This window comes from Pristis pectinata, chromosome 14 (genome assembly GCF_009764475.1).
Source record: "Pristis pectinata isolate sPriPec2 chromosome 14, sPriPec2.1.pri, whole genome shotgun sequence".
NCBI classification, from domain to species: domain Eukaryota; kingdom Metazoa; phylum Chordata; class Chondrichthyes; order Rhinopristiformes; family Pristidae; genus Pristis; species Pristis pectinata.
In genome coordinates, this window is record NC_067418.1 from 8,540,485 (window position 1) to 8,556,499 (window position 16,015).

At 42.4% G+C, this 16,015-nt stretch overlaps 1 protein-coding gene across 2 annotated transcripts in view; it reads left to right on the plus strand.

Annotated features, from left to right (window-relative positions):
* qser1 (glutamine and serine rich 1) overlaps window positions 1-16,015 on the plus strand; it is a 102,134-nt gene that overhangs the window by 74,416 nt on the left and 11,703 nt on the right. For both annotated transcript variants that reach the window (XM_052029393.1, XM_052029394.1), the window contains exons 6-9: window positions 2,537-2,653; window positions 3,346-3,479; window positions 4,662-4,876; window positions 6,059-6,124. In XM_052029393.1, the coding sequence (XP_051885353.1) occupies window positions 2,537-2,653; window positions 3,346-3,479; window positions 4,662-4,876; window positions 6,059-6,124 (532 nt within the window). The remainder of the gene's footprint in view (window positions 1-2,536; window positions 2,654-3,345; window positions 3,480-4,661; window positions 4,877-6,058; window positions 6,125-16,015) is intronic.

A 16,015-nucleotide genomic window follows, 5' to 3' on the forward strand; every position in this document is an offset into this window, starting at 1 on the left:
ATAATCTCAGCTTCCAATAATTCTATACATTTTAGTAATACGAAGAAATAAATATAACTTGTAAATGTTTAGTTGCATGTAAATTCAGAGCTGACAAATTTAATAATGTATCCACTGAAACCTCCAGATTCTGTTCCTACATCATTTCTTCATCATTGAATAACACTAATCACTGCTCACATCACAATTCCACTGCACAAATTTGGATAGGTATGCTATGCTTGACTTATTGTGTTAACTCAAAGTGGTCAACAATAAATTCTCACAGGATTCAGTTGGTAATGTCGAGGATATAAAATGGGACCACTGTTATGACTAGATAGCTGAAAGTAGAATCAAGGCAAGAAGTCTGACTTAGCTGGACTTCAGAGAGAAACATTTGATGGCAATGCCAGAAAGTATGAGTACTATTTCACCTCCTCACATTCGGAGAGGATATAATAGAGGTTCTTAACAGGGATAAAATCATAATGGGAGGGAATCTAACATGACATACTGTTCAATATGTATACAGATTTGGAGGACAGATATGTCAGTACTTTGCAAAGACTGAAAATCCAATAGACTGGAGACCCTGGAAGTCTGAAATAATAAAAAAACAAAAAATGCCAGAAATATTCAGCAGTACAGGCCGCACCTGTGGAAAGAAAATCAGTTAACATTTCAGGGGCCCCTTATTAGATTGTTCCAACATAATTAATAATAATAAAAAAATCCAGTATGCTTGAGACTTTTGAATAAATTGTTGGTATTTGCATACTTGGAAATTCTAAGTATAATTATTTCAGAATAAAAATGGACAGAAAAAGCAATGACATTGCAAGACGGACTTGCAGAATAGAATTGATAATTGACAGACCTCTGTGTAGCAATTAACTTAATTTTATAACAATCTAATATGAGTATAGTGCGGCTATTTGAGCAAATTGTCAATCAAATGCAATTATTTTTAATGATGTGCTTGCTTTTACCAGACTTGAGATGCATTCCCTTTTCATTCTGAGCTCTTGATACACAAAACTGGAAAAACACAGTCAAACTCATTTGGTTTCATGTTAAGCTTATGAACACCTTGCATGTATTACAACAATGATAAATATATTGATAGGCTGAATAAAGGTAAAACTTGAAGTTCTACTATAGTAGTGTTTAGATTTTAAAAAAATAAATGTGAAGTTTTTGATATAATAGTGGATGGATAGCATTCCTGTAGGAATGCACTAAGCAGGGCTTTAAATACAATTGCACTTTGATCTTTCAGATTCGCTTAGAAGTACAACATCAGTGTATATTCTTGAAAACTGCTTGTTATGAGTGTTTTGCATGAAAAGCTTTTTGGGGTGAGGAGTAAAAGTAACTGTCCAAAGAGCCTGTTTCCATGCTATACATAAAATCTCATGATTTACTTACAGTCCCTCAAATGTGTTGCTGTTTTGACCAAGCTACTAAATAATTCTCAGGAAAATGATCAAGTATGGCTAGATTTGTATTTATTTAATTTTTTTTAATTGCTATTTTTGATCATGTGTTTGGTGTTCTTGCTGCTATCACCTGTATCAGAATCTGAAAGACTATAAAAATAGCAATTTAAAATTTATTTTATTTAAACAAATACAAGTGTAGCTGTATTGGTATTGGTTTATTATTGTCACTTGTACTGAGGTGCAGTGAAAAACTTGTGTTGCGTACCGATCGTACAGGTCAATTCATTACACAGTGCAGTTACATTGAGTTAGTACAGAGTGCATTGAGGTAGTACAGGTAAAAACAATAACAGTACAGAGTAAAGTGTCACAGCTACAGAGAAAGTGCAGTGCAATAAGGTGTAAGGTCACAACAAGGTAGATCGTGAGGTGAGAGTCCATCTCATTGTATAAGGGAACCATTCAATAGTCTTATCACAGTGGGATAGAAGCTGTCCTTAAGCCTGGTGGTACGTGCCCTCAGGCTCCTGTACTTTATTATTTTTGCTCAGAATAATTTTTGAAGTTTGATCACAAACAATGTCAAACTCTATGGAAACTGTTTTATTGTGCTGTGTAGTCTGATTACACTACTCTGATGTGCTTTAGATTGAATATTACAGGAAGTTGTTTAGAACAAGAAGTCATGTAATTTCTCAGAGGCACTGACCATTCAGTAATTTTATTCATTTACTTAAATAATGCTCGAGGCCATTTAGTGCTATTAAATAGCACATGGATCTAGGAGTATATGAATATAACATTAGTGTATTCCTTGACTGGAATTATAAATGCAATGGTATTTCAAATTCCTCGTTTTACTTCAAAAGTAAGGACTTTCCCTCCTTTCCATCTCACCCCACCACCCAAAATCAGTTTCAATATTGAGTTAGTGTTCAAAAATCTGAATGTATATGGCAATACCATCCAAATTAATTTAGTTGCTGTCTGAATATTCTAAGTACAAACAATTTGAATTCTGAAACTAATTCAGGGAGTTGGGGAATGGTGCTGCATCAAAATGGAAACTACTTTATTTTTCACTTTTTAACATTTAAATTGTTTGTTTATAGGTGGCCTTAAACACAGGTAGAGAACCTCCTGCAATATGGAAGGTACAGAAAGCTTTGTTGCAAAAATTTATGCCTGAAGTAAAGGATGGACGGAGACAATTCTCCGCGACAAACAGCGTGAGTGAAATTTGTTAATATGTAGAAGTGAATGCAGTGCTTAGGTACAATCTTAAAAAAAAAGGTTGTTTTGGATTTGTGCACAATTAAAGAGGAATGTTAGTGTAGAGGTTAAGTTACTGGCTAGTTTCCAGAATCCTGTTGATCCAAAAAAAACGAGTTAAAGTTTTTAAACTCATGAAATTAAAATTAAATTTGCGATTTAAGAAGGCTAGTGTCAGCAGGAGCAGCCACAAAATCATCAAATGGTCATTAAAATCCATGAAGTTCATTAGAGCCCTTTTAAGGAATCTACCAACCTTGCATGACAAGGTCTTTGATAAGGTCCCATGTGGGCTACTGGTCTAAAAGGTTAGAGCCCAAGGGATCCAGGACAAGTTGGCAAATATGTTGCAAAGTTATCTTCATAATGGGAGGTAGAGAATGAATGGAATCTTGTGACCAGTGGTGTACCGCAAGGATTGATACTGGGACAGTTGCTGTTTGTTATGTACATTTAATAATTTGGATGTGAATGTAGGAGGTATGATTTAATAAATTTACAGATGGCATGAAGATTGGTGGTGGTATTTATTGTAAGATGAATAGTCTTGGGCTACTGGACAATGTTGATGAGCTTGTTAGAGGGCAGATGCATATGCATACTGAAGTTTCTGTGAATCATTACAAAATGTTTTTTTAATTTCTTGTAGTACCTTGGATACTTTGGGGATGCAAAAACCAAATACAAACGGGTGTATGTGAAGTTCATCGAAAATGTAAACAAAAAGGATTATGTTCGAGTTTGTTCCAAAAAGCCAAGAAACAGACCATTGCAAACTTTACGGTATGGAAAATATTTTGATTTTGTCCATTTTGCTGTTGGAAGTATTGGTTTTCAGCCAGGTTGGGTTGTTTGTTTGTTTTTATTAGAAGTGCATGAAATTTCTTCATGAGAATTTGTGTTACCATTAACGTTGTGAGAGAGAATGAATTTACTTTTCCTGTTGAAAAATTCAGATGGAATTTTACAACACTAATCTCCAATTGTAAACTAGATTCATCAGGAACAAACTTTTCACCAACCTAGTTATCCTTTTCCTTCCCCTGCATGCTTTTCAATTTGCTTGAACTTGTTAATCATTTAAAAGCAGGTTAGCAAATTGTTCTGCAGTTCAATATCCAAAATAACCTGCATCTATCTTTGGGATACTGTACCACTTGGCAGTACTTTTATTGTTAATAGAAAATACATTTCCCTAATAAATTTTCTGTAGTCAAAATTATAAACTGACTCTGGCATCTGTTGGCCAGGATTTTGTTTGCATTTAACTGCAGTCCAGAGCTTCACATAGGTGGCATTCCAGGTATGAACTTACTGTGTGATTGTTAGCATCATATTTTTGAATATATTCCATTGCTGGTCTCCAGTGGCGATTTTTTGATTTTGCTGAGGCTCCCCAGCATAATGCGCTTGGAAGATGCACTACATTAGGTGTGTGGTTCTGTATGTTATAAATTTCCAAAGCTGTCAAGTGATGTTCACACTGCGGTCACCACCCCCCGAGGCACTGCGGCCACTTAGACCTCACCGTTGGATTTGGAGTATTTCAGACAACAAGAATAACTCATTTGAATCCAGTCTAGATAAGCTTAGGTGTACGATGACCATGGATGATGGGCCCATGCCAACAAGATCTGGGTTATTATCTTTGATAACAGATATTATCTTCGAAGTATTGAAAAATAAACTGCCACTGCTTACCATTGATTTTTCCTATTAAGCTAGTGAGATGTTTTCTTTGATTAAAAATACTTCATAATTGTAATGTTCCTCTTCCCAACGAAATAAAAATATATATCAGTTTTTAGTTTCTTTAAAATTACTACTTGATTAAGGTGTACTGTTGATTCAAAGTCATTATATGATCACAGCTAAAATTGTCAAGAGTTGTTTGAAGGTGAACCAAGGGATTGATATTATGGTATTATGTCCAACTATTTTTAAACTTGCCTTTTCTGTCTTCAGGCACGCACAGTCAAGGACGGGTTCTAGTAATAAAACCTGCATCAGTAACTCTGCAGCACAGAAAGGTTCATCAGCAAAATCCAAAGCCAGGCCAGTTAAACAAGCAAAGGTAAAAGCCGAACCACCGCCCAAAAAACGAAAGAAATGGGTAAAAGAAGAATATTCGTCTCACTCAGACACTTCCATTGAAACACAGAGTGAAGATGACGATGATGGTGAGGCTTATTTAATTTTTGTTTATTTTTAAATATGTTTTACGAGTGTAGTCATTCCTAAATGGTGTCAAGGTGGTAAGAGAATCAAGATTGGTTCTGAAACTTTCATTATTTTCTACTTGTATCACTAAAATATTTAATTTGTTAAATCATTCTCCATAGTTATTTTTAAGATAACATTAAGGTATGGCAATGTGAAAATGAATATTTTGCAAGGAACTAAAATGTTGGACATGAAATTCATATAGATTCATGCAGTCTTCTATTCACATTGAAGGGTGCTATATTGGTTCAGTTTGAAAAGAGGGATAGGGTGAAGTCACACAGTGAAGAATTTTCAACAAATTAATAACCAGATGATGTGTGTATTCAAACAAATTGGGAACAGGGCCAATCCAGCATGCATTAAATGAAACTGTATTGCTATTTTCAGGTCTTACATAGCTTCTGAAACGGGGAATACCTGTAATGATATTCCCTCTTCTCAAATTGAGATCTTTACCTTGCACTGCCAATTGGTTCCATGTGCTAGTAAGGAGTATGGGAGAACTGTACTCTTTATAAATCTATGCAGTTGGCTCTCATCTAGGTAGACTACATAGTGTTTCATCTAAATAATTTGGGATGTAATTAAACCCAGCTTACAGAATTAAAAACAATTTCCAACACCATAAAGTTCAATTCCCCAGGCTATCAAATTTTGACAACACCAAGAGCTCTTCAGATTTATAAAGATACTTTGAGGTAAACTAATTTTTAGCCCTTAAAATCCCCATACCCCACTCCAAAAAAAAATTGTCCCACTTGATTAATATCTGTGCAATACTTGTTCAGATATGTTTTTTAAAACTCATTTGCTTTGTTGGGGCATATTTCTCTTCAATGAGATTGCAAATTGAGTGTAGGAAATGTAGGGTAAAAACCACTGTGGTGAACAGTCTTGTCTCTCCAAACAATTGAAAGTTTAATGTTTTTCACCTTAACTTTAAAATAATTTTGGCAAGATATCCTCGTGACTCAATTGGCAAAAAAAGGTGCCTAGTGGTTGTGGAACAGTTCTCAAGCTAAGTACCAATGTCTTCTGGAGAGAAGAGATCATAGAGTGGCAGAGGTGGGTGGGGGAAATAAATAAAAATATTGAACAGGTCTTTAACAAAAATCCACAACTGCCTTCTTCCTCAGACAATGGATTTCTTTCGAAAGTGAATACACATGGAAAAACTGTCAAAAACATTCAGCAGAAATCAGGTCTGTGAAATTAAGTATATTTATGTTCCAGAAGTATTGTGCTGTTCCCATGGACATTTTATAATTTCTCACAGTATAATTTATACATTCGATTGAATGAAGAAACTTCTCTGCATTTGCTAGCATGCTAATGTGATAGTGGTTGAAGAAGTATCATTTGGTTGTCTTTTCCCTCTTATCTCAGCAAAGATCAGCAATTCAGTCTAGGATCTTGTGACCTTGAGAATCAGTTGTGTGCTTGCTTGTTTTATAGAAAGTGAGGGAGCATTTCAAAATGCTCAAAACTCAAGGAGCAAGCAATTGATTAAATGAGGGGAGAAGTTACCCATCTTTCCACAGACCATTCCTGGGATTTATGATATTTTATGATGTCATTCCATGCTAGTTTCCTTTGCAGCTGAAAATATTTTTCTCTGGTAATTTTGGTTACCACTTGCAAATTTTGTCAATTATTCTAATGCATAATGTTGAACATTATAACTTTTGTGTTAATTGTTTTGTTGACTTGCAATGTGTTAGTCTGAGTCGGAAGGCTGTGGGTTCAAGAACTACGATAGAAACTGAAAAGTGCATAATTTAGTTTGACTCTGCAATGCGGTGCTGAAAGAAGACTGATATTGTCCTTTGGACAAAAGCTTGACATGGATCTAGTCTGCTCTCTTGGGTGAGCATATACTGTAAGCCCTACAGAGCAGAAATATTCTGTGCTGCCCTATCCAATGTTTTAGCTTTCATAACCAGTAACTTTGAAGATTATCTGGTCATCATCTATTTTCTATTTGTGGAGCCTTGACTGCAGCTTTTTCCTTACAAGTTGCTATATTTTAAAGATATTTTCAAAAAATTTGTTGTACAACTCTTTGGCAAGCCCTGAAGTGCAACATATCATATTTGGTGCCTAACCTTGCTTGCTTTTTAGTGCCAGACTCCTTTGCTGCTTTGCCACGAGGTTGTAGATAGTTTTCATATTTGGCTTTGGTAAGGGAAACTGTGGGGGAAGGTGCAAAGTAGTTTCTGAGGTGGTAAATGTCTTTTGAGTCACAAGGTTGAGTAGTACCTCCCAAGGTGTGTCATATAACATACCAGAAGCATGCTGAAGGAGGCTGGTATTTGTTGAAGATGCCGTCTGAGTGTTTTGTCGCGAGTGCTTTTTTTTCTGATCTACTGCCCTAGAAGGATGTTAATTGGTCATTCAACTCATCATTTTTGTGCACTTAGCTGTGCAAAGATAGCTGCCAGTTCCTGCACTTCAATTGCTAAGGCACAAGTATATTCAGTACTGGGAAGCCAATAAACTGCAGTTTTCTTTCTGTCCTGACATGCATCGCTCCATGAGATCATCAACAGTAGGCCACTTGGGCAATGCTCTATATTATCTTGGGTTACTTGTGGAGGGGTAGAGCTTCAAATTGCTGAAGAGATAGTTGATTCCAGTAAATCGCTGATTTCCTAACATTTTAAAGCTCATGAGTCGCCTTGTAGTGTTCTGAACTGCATTGGCAGTTTCCCATAACTATCTAAGAAGCACACCCAAAGCTGCACTCTGAATGCTGCCTGGAAACTTAATTACTTTCGTAAAGAGTATAGGTTGTCATCTGATTTTAAGTAATTCTTTTTATAGTAATTCTGTTGATAGAAGTTTATAAAATTATGAGGGGTATAGATGGGGTAGACAGTCAGAATCTTTTTCCCATGGTTGAAGTGCTGAATACTACAGGGTATAGCATTAAGGTGAGAGGGGGAAAGTTTAAAAAGGATGTGCAGGGCAAGTTTTTTTTTACAGAGTGGTAGGTGCCTGGAACCTGCTGCCAGGGGAGGTAGTGGAATCAGATACAGTAGTGGCATTTAAATGGCTTTTAGATACACACATGATTATGCAGAGAATAGATGAATATGGTTCATGTGCAGGCAGAAGGGATCAGTTTACTTTGGCAACTTGCTCAGCACAGGCATTGTGAGCCAAAGGGACTGTTCCTGTGCTGTACTGTTCTAGGTTCTATTGGTATTGGTTTATTATTGTCACTTGTACTGAGGCACAGTGAACAACTTGTCTTACAAACTGATCTTACAGGTCAATTCATTACACAGTGTAGTTACATTGAGTCAGTACAGAGTACATTGATGTAGTACAGGTAAAAATAATAACAGTACAGAGTAGTGTCACAGCTACAGAGAAAGTGCCGTACTTATCAATTTTTCTACCACTTCTGTTATTGAAGCCAGCTTTCTAAATGTTATATTGATAATAATAATATCTTATGATTTTAAAAATAGTATTTTTGTATACTCCCAATGTTCTTCATTAATTCTTATCCCTTTATATTCTGAATGGATTATTTTCGTGAAAACATCATGTGTATGTTTCTGATCAGTTCTGACGAATGCCTAACCTGCTGACAGTTTCCAGTATTTTCTGCTTTTATTTTAGATTTCCAGCATTCACTGAAATTTACTGTTGCATTCTTTTTACTTATTCAATTTTAGGGATTCATTGTTTAATACACATCTGTTTATTTGATCATCTACTTGCCTTGTAAATAGTTTATTCAGCCTTCATGACTCTGCAAAGAACCTCAATATTTCAGTGTCATTTATTTGTTGTATATTTTAAAATATGATCTGTCAAGAAACCTCTACATTTAAATACTACAAAAATCTTAAACTTTGTTGCTTATGGTTACTTTTACCCAGAGTTTATTGCTACTATATTGTGGAAACCGTTTCTAAATCAAGTCTTGATGTGGGTTGTCTGAGCAGAGTCTGTAACATAGCGATCAGTGTTTGAAATTATCATGCTCAGGTTGATAAATGGATTCATTCTCAGAAGTATACCTTTGTTTAACTGCTCCATTACTTAACTATGGAAATGTTCCAAGAATGATACCAGTAAATAGAAATACCTTATTGCTCAATGTCGACAATTAAGTGCACAATTAAAAATAAAAGGTTCCCCTTTTCATACTTCCTAGTTTGAAGGTTTCATTTTAGCAGGTGTGCAATGTTCCATTTGATGAATCAAGTTAACTGGTATTCAAATATCATTCCATTCCATTAAAATCATTTTCATATTTTTGACTTCATTAAAACAGTCTTTTGTTACATGTTAATTTTTAATTGGAAAGCCTGCATGATAAACTATAGAGAACGTGGCTTTTCAAATCTGAGGTTATTTTGAGTTCTCAGTATAACAAAGTAAATTGGCAATCTCCCTCATGCTGTAACTATGTTCATTATGGGAAATGATAAGAATCGACTTTGTGTAGTGGGTGCCAATTTTTAATTGGAATTAAGACACATCAATGAGACAAATAATGAAAATGTTGTAGCGGTTGCTACCGCGGAATAAAACAAGACTCACTCGGAGGATTGCCAAACAGAACTGGTTTATTTTCCCGCCTTGCGCGGGCCCTTTAAGGGAGAAAACTCCCGCCCAAAAAACCGGCAATGACGTAAGTCCTACGTCATCAGGACTTTCCCGCGCGCGGGTTCTCCCCGTCGCTCAGAAAGACGAGGCCCGCCGCCATCTTGGGCCTCGTCGCTCCGACACCGTGCGACCTGACTGCCGAGCCGGTTCGCCCAGCTAGACGGTGAGTCGCCACACAACCCCCCCCCCCCCCCCAGAACCGGCGAGACAGTCCCCAAGGTCCGTGGGCTGTGCCAGCTGCCGCTTAGGGGGGTGGCCTCTGCGTCGCGGCGTGGCAACCTCGACAGGCTGTTGCAGATCCAAGTGGGCCGGTTTGAGGCGGTCCGCTGTGAAAACCTGTTCCCTGCCTCCAATGTCCAAAATAAAGTGGATCCGTTATTCCGTATGACTCGGAACGGTCCCTCATATGGTCATTGCAACGGCGCCCGAGGTGTGCCCCTGCGAACGAAAACAAACTTACAGTCCCGTAGTTCCTTGGGCTGGCAGGATGGGGCTTGACCGTGCCATGAGGTGGGAATCGGGGCCAAGGCGCCAAGCTTCTCGCGCAGTCTTTGTAGGACTGCTGGGGGTTGTTCCCCTTGGTCCCGAAGGGCAGGTATGAAATCCCCGGGGACAACTAGTGGCGCCCCGTATACAAGCTCAGCTGACGAAGTGCGGAGGTCTTCTTTGGGGGCAGTGCATATGCCGAGCAGGACCCAAGGCAGCTCGTCAACCCAGTTAGGACCCTTCAGGCGGGCCATCAAGGCCGATTTTAGATGGCGGTGAAAACGTTCCACCAACCCGTTTGATTGAGGATGGTAGGCCATGGTGGTGTGCAGCTGCGTCCCTAGCAGGTTCGCTAATGCAGCCCAGAGACTGGAAGTGAATTGGGTGCCTCTGTCTGAAGTGATGTGGGCCGGAACGCCAAAACGTGAGACCCAAGTTGTGAGCAGCGCTCGGGCGCAGGAATCAGTTGTGATGTCAGTCGGGGGTTGCCTCAGGCCACCTCGTGAACCGGTCCATGATAGTAAGGAGGTACCGGGCTCCTCTTGAAACCGGCAGAGGGCCCACGAGGTCGACGTGTATGTGGTCGAACCTCCTACGGGTAGGCTCGAACTGCTGTGGCGGGACCTTGGTGTGTCGCTGGATTTTTGACGTCTGGCAGTGCGGACAAGTCCTGGCCCACTCACTGACCTGTTTGCGCAGGCCATGCCAGACAAACTTGCTGGCGACCAGTCGGACAGTAGATCTGATGGACGGGTGCGCCAACCCATGTACCGAGTCAAAAACGCGTCTCCGCCAGGCTGCAGGGACTATAGGGCGGGGCTGACCAGTCGCAACGTCGCAAAGTAGGGTCCGCTGACCTGGACCAACCAAGAAATCTCGGAGCTGTAGACCCGAGACTGCAGTTCTGTAGCTGGGCAGTTCGTCGTCGGCTTGCTGTGCGTCAGCCAGGGCCGTGTAGTCGACACCCAAGGATAGGTTGTGGATGGTCGGTCTGGAAAGTGCATCAGCAACGACATTATCCTTTCCGGAGACATGTTGGATGTCAGTTGTGAACTTGGAAATGTAGGATAATTGTCTCTGCTGACAAGCTGACCAGGGATCGGAGACTTTGGAGAAGGCAAAGGACAGAGGCTTATGATCGGTGAAAGGCCTGCCTTCTAGAAAGTATCGGAAATGCCGGACCGCCAGATACAGCGCTAGAAGTTCCCGATCAAAAGCGCTGTACTTCAGTTCGGGCGGTCTAAGGTGCTTGCTGAAAAATGCCAAGGGTTGCCAGCGGCCTTCGAGTAGCTGTTCCAGTACCCCACCCACCGCGGTGTTGGACGCGTCTACCGTGAGGGCAGTCGGGACATCAGTCCTGGGGTATACCAGCATCGTGGCGTCTGCCAGGGCGTCTTTGGCCTTAACGAAAGCAGCCGCAGCCTCGTCAGTCCAGATGATGTCCTTGCCCTTACCAGCCAGCAGCGAGAACAGAGGGCGCATGATACGGGCTGCTGCAGGGATGAAACAATGGTAAAAGTTGACCATCCCAAGGAATTCCTGTAGGCCTTTGACTGTGTCGGGGCGGGCAAAATGGCGGATAGCATCCACCTTGGCGGGTAGGGGTGTTGCCCCGTCGCTGGTGATTTTGTGGCCGAGGAAATCGATAGAGTCAAGTCCGAATTGGCACTTGGACGGGTTAATCGTGAGGCCGAAATCGCGGAGGCGGGAATACAGCTGGCGGAGGTGGGAAAGGTGTTCCTGGCGGTTACGGCTGGCGATCAGTATGTCGTCCAAGTAAATGAACACGAAGTCCAGGTCTCGGCCTACCGCGTCCATCAGCCACTGGAAGGTCTGCGCGGCGTTCTTAACGGCTTCCGAAGGAATTCGAACAGGCCGAATGGGGTGATAATCGCAGTTTTGGGGACGTCATCCGGATGGACCGGGATTTGGTGGTATCCCCTAATGAGGTCCACTTTGGAAAAGATGCGGGCCCCGTGTAAGTTCGCTGCGAAGTCCTGGATGTGAGGGATGGGATAGCGGTCCGGGGTGGTGAAGTCATTCAGCCTGCGGTAGTCGCCGCAGGGCCTCCACCCTCCGGTGGCTTTGGGGACCATGTGCAGGGGGGAGGCCCAGGGGCTGTCTGACCTGCGAACAATCCCCAGCTCCTCCATGTGACGGAACTCTTCCTTTGCCAGGCGGAGCTTGTCTGGAGGTAATCGTCGTGCTCGGGCATGAAGGGGTGGCCCTGTGGTAATGATGTGGTGTCGTACCCCATGTGTGGGCCTAGAATTTGTAAACGAAGGTGCCAAAATCGATGGGAATTCGGCTAGGAGCTTGGCGAAATCGTCGCCAGAAAGGGAAATGGAGTCCAGGCGCGGGGCTGGTGTGCTGATTTCTCCCAGGGGATAGGTCCGGAGAGTGCTAGAGTGAACTAACCGCTTCCTTCGCAGGTCGACTAACAGGTTGTGGGCCCGAAGGAAATCGGCTCCTAGGAGTGGTCGGGCGACGGTGGCAAGGGTAAAGGCCCAGGTAAAACGGCTGCCGCCAAAGTGTAACTGAAGGGTACGGGTGCCGAAAGACCGTATCGTTGTACCGTTGGCGGCATTGAGTAGAGGACCTGGTGGCCTGTCACAAGTGTCGCGGCCTGTCGGGGGCAAAATACTGACCTCTGCTCCAGTATCAACGAGGAAACGCCGTCCAGATTTCTTGTCCTGAACGAAGAGGAGGCTCTGTCGGCGGCCAGCCGCCGTAGCCATCAGCGGCGGCTGGCCCTGGCGTTTCCCTGAAACTTGCAGGGTGGGCGGCATCGACGGGCCTCCGCACCCCACCTCTGATGGTAGAAGCACAGCTGGTCACCCGTGTCGTCGTCTGCGTTCCTGGGGCGTGGCTGCTCGGTTGCTGGGGCCGGGCGAGGCGGGCGTTGGGCTCGCGGCCTGGTTATTTGACTGACGGACGAACCGCTCTTGCACTTGGCCCTCCACAGGACATCTGCCCGGGTGGCCACCTGATGGGGGTTGCTGAAGTCGGCGTCAGCTAACAACAAGTGGATGTCATCGGGGAGCTGTACGAGGAAGGCCTGTTCGAACATCAGGCATGGCTTGTGTCCCTCGGCCAATGCCAGCATCTCATTCATTAGGGCGGATGGGGATCTGTCCCCCAGGCCATCCAGATGAAGCAGGCGGGCGGCGCGCTCACGACGGGAGAGGCCGAAGGTCCGGATCAAAAGGTCTTTGAAAGCCGGGTACTTAACTTCCTCCGGAGGCGACTGGATGAAGTCTCCAACCTGGGCGGCTGTCTCCTGGTCCAGAGAGCTAACCACATGGTAGTACTTCGTGGAGTCGGAGGTGATCTGCCGAAGGTGGAATTGCGCTTCGGCCTGGTCAAACCAGACGCTGGGCCGAAGTGTCCAAAAGGTGGGCAGCTTGAGGGCCACTGCGTTGGCTGCTGCGCTGTCGTCCATTTCGCCGGTCCAAAAGCCGTTTGGACCGTCGGGGTCACCAATGTAGCGGTTGCTACCGCGGAATAAAACAAGACTCACTCGGAGGATTGCCAAACAGAACTGGTTTATTTTCCCGCCTTGCGCGGGCCCTTTAAGGGAGAAAACTCCCGCCCAAAAAACCGGCAATGACGTAAGTCCTACGTCATCAGGACTTTCCCGCGCACGGGTTCTCCCCGTCGCTCGGAAAGACGAGGCCCGCCACCATCTTGGGCCTCGTCGCTCCGACACCGCGCGACCCGACTGCCGAGCCGGTTCGCCCGACTAGACGGTGAGTCGCCACAACGTGCCCTTTTATACATTAGAGAGTACCCAACAGTTGTATTACCAAATGCTGCCTGCACCTTAGTGGCTATCACTTTAAGCTCTGCAGTCATCAAAAATTGTAAATTTCTGAAAAAAAATAAGGAAAAAATACTTGTCTTCAATGGTATAGTCTATTAAAGAAAATATTTTACTGGTAAAATAACTATCAGAAGAAACAAAAATATTTTCATTGTGTTTTCCTGAAACTATCAACTGCAATATTTTCATAAGCATTGCAGCTAACCAACAATATATTTAGATATTAGTATATTAACTTCGTTTTCACCAAGAATTACCTTTTTTTTAATCTGGAAAATATTCAGTCACTTGCAAGTACTCAGAGGAAACATTGTTCTGACATTTTTCTGTAGTTCCCATTGTATTTTAGCCTATAATTTGCAATCAATAGTGAGTTGCCACACCCCACCATGATTTCTAACTAAAGATCAGACTTGTCAGGAGCAATCACAAAAACCACAGGAATTGGAGAAGATCTGTTTGGATCTCTCATTTTAACACCATTCGGACTTTCTGCTGAATAATGTGCTCATAGGGAGAGCCAAAATAAGCCCTTCCTGAAAATATTAAAACTAGTTTGACAATCAATATGTCTTGACTTAACCAAAATCATCAAAACAAGAAATGTTCACATCAATCAAAAACATGGAAAATTTCCAACGCACATTTTAAAAATTATTAAAACTTTTTAAAGTAATTCTAAATCCTGGAACAAAACCTTCCTGGAAGCATATGTAAGGTTTAGGAAGCTAAAATCAAACAGACCTTTTGAGTATTATAAAGAAGTAGGATTAAAGAGAATCCCAAGGCATTCTATACATACATCAGGAGCAAAAGGATAACTAGCAAGCAGGTCAGACCAGTTTAAGGATAAAGGAGGGAACATGTGCTTGGAGGCAGAAGATGTGGGAGAGGTCCTAAATGAGAACTTTGCATCAGTATTTATCAAGGAGAAAGACATGGAGGATAGGGAGATCATTGTGGAGCGTGCTAATATGTTAGGGCATTTTGAGATAAAGAAGGAGGTAGTGTTGGGTCTTTTAATGAACATTTTGGTGGATAAGTCCCCAGGGCCTGATGGGATAAACCCCAGGTTATTCAGAGAGGCAAGAGATGAGATTGCTAGGGCCTTTGACCAATATCTTCATGTCCTCTCTAGCCACAGACGAGGTCCCCGAGGACTGGCGAGTAGCTAATGTTGTTCCATTATTCAAGAAGGGAAATGGGGGTAATCCTGGAAACTATAGACCAGTGAGTCTCTTGTCAGTGGTAGGGAAGTTACTGGAGAGGATTCTTAGGGATAGGATTTATGAGTATTTGGAAAACCATGGCCTAATTTGGGACAGTCAGCATGGCTTTGTGTGGGGCAAGTCATGTCTTACTAACTTGAGTGAGTCTTTTGAGGAGGTGATGAAATTGATTGATGAAGATAGAGCTGTGGATGTTGTCTTCATGGATTTTAGTAAGGTGTTTGACATTTAGATTTAGACGGTGAATTGGCCATTTAGATTCAGAATTGGCTTGCCCATAGAAGACAGAGGGTAGTGGTCGATGGGGCTTATTCTGGCTGGATGTCTGAGACTAGTGGTGTTCCGCAGGGATCCGTATTGGGACTTCTGCAGTTTGTGAGATGTATATAGTCCATAGCTTCCTGAAGGTAGCTACACAAGTTGATAGGGTGTATGGCATGCTTGCCTTTTATTAGTCAAGGAATTGAGTTCAAGAGTCGGGAAGTAATATCGCAGCTTTATAAAACTCTAGTTAGGCCACCTCTGGAATATTGCACTCCTTTTTGCTCGCTCCATTGCAGCAAAGATGTGGAGGTTTTGGAGAGGGTTCAAAAGAGGTGTACCAGGATGCTGCCTGGATTAGAGGGCATGTGCTATAAGGAGAGGTTGGACAAACGTGGGTTGTTTTCTGTGAAGCGGCGGAGGTTGAGGGGAGATCTGATAGAGGTTTATAAGATTATGAGAGGCATAGATGAAGTAGACAGCCGGTATCTTTTTCCCAGGGTAGAAATGTCTAATACTAAAAGGCATGCATTTAAGGTGAGAGGGGGTAAGTTTAAAGGAGATGTGCAAGGCAAGTTTTTATTTTACAGAGAGTGGTGGGTGCCTGGAATGTGCTGCCAGGGGTGGTGGTGGAGGCAAATACAATAGAGGCATTCAAGAGGCTCTTA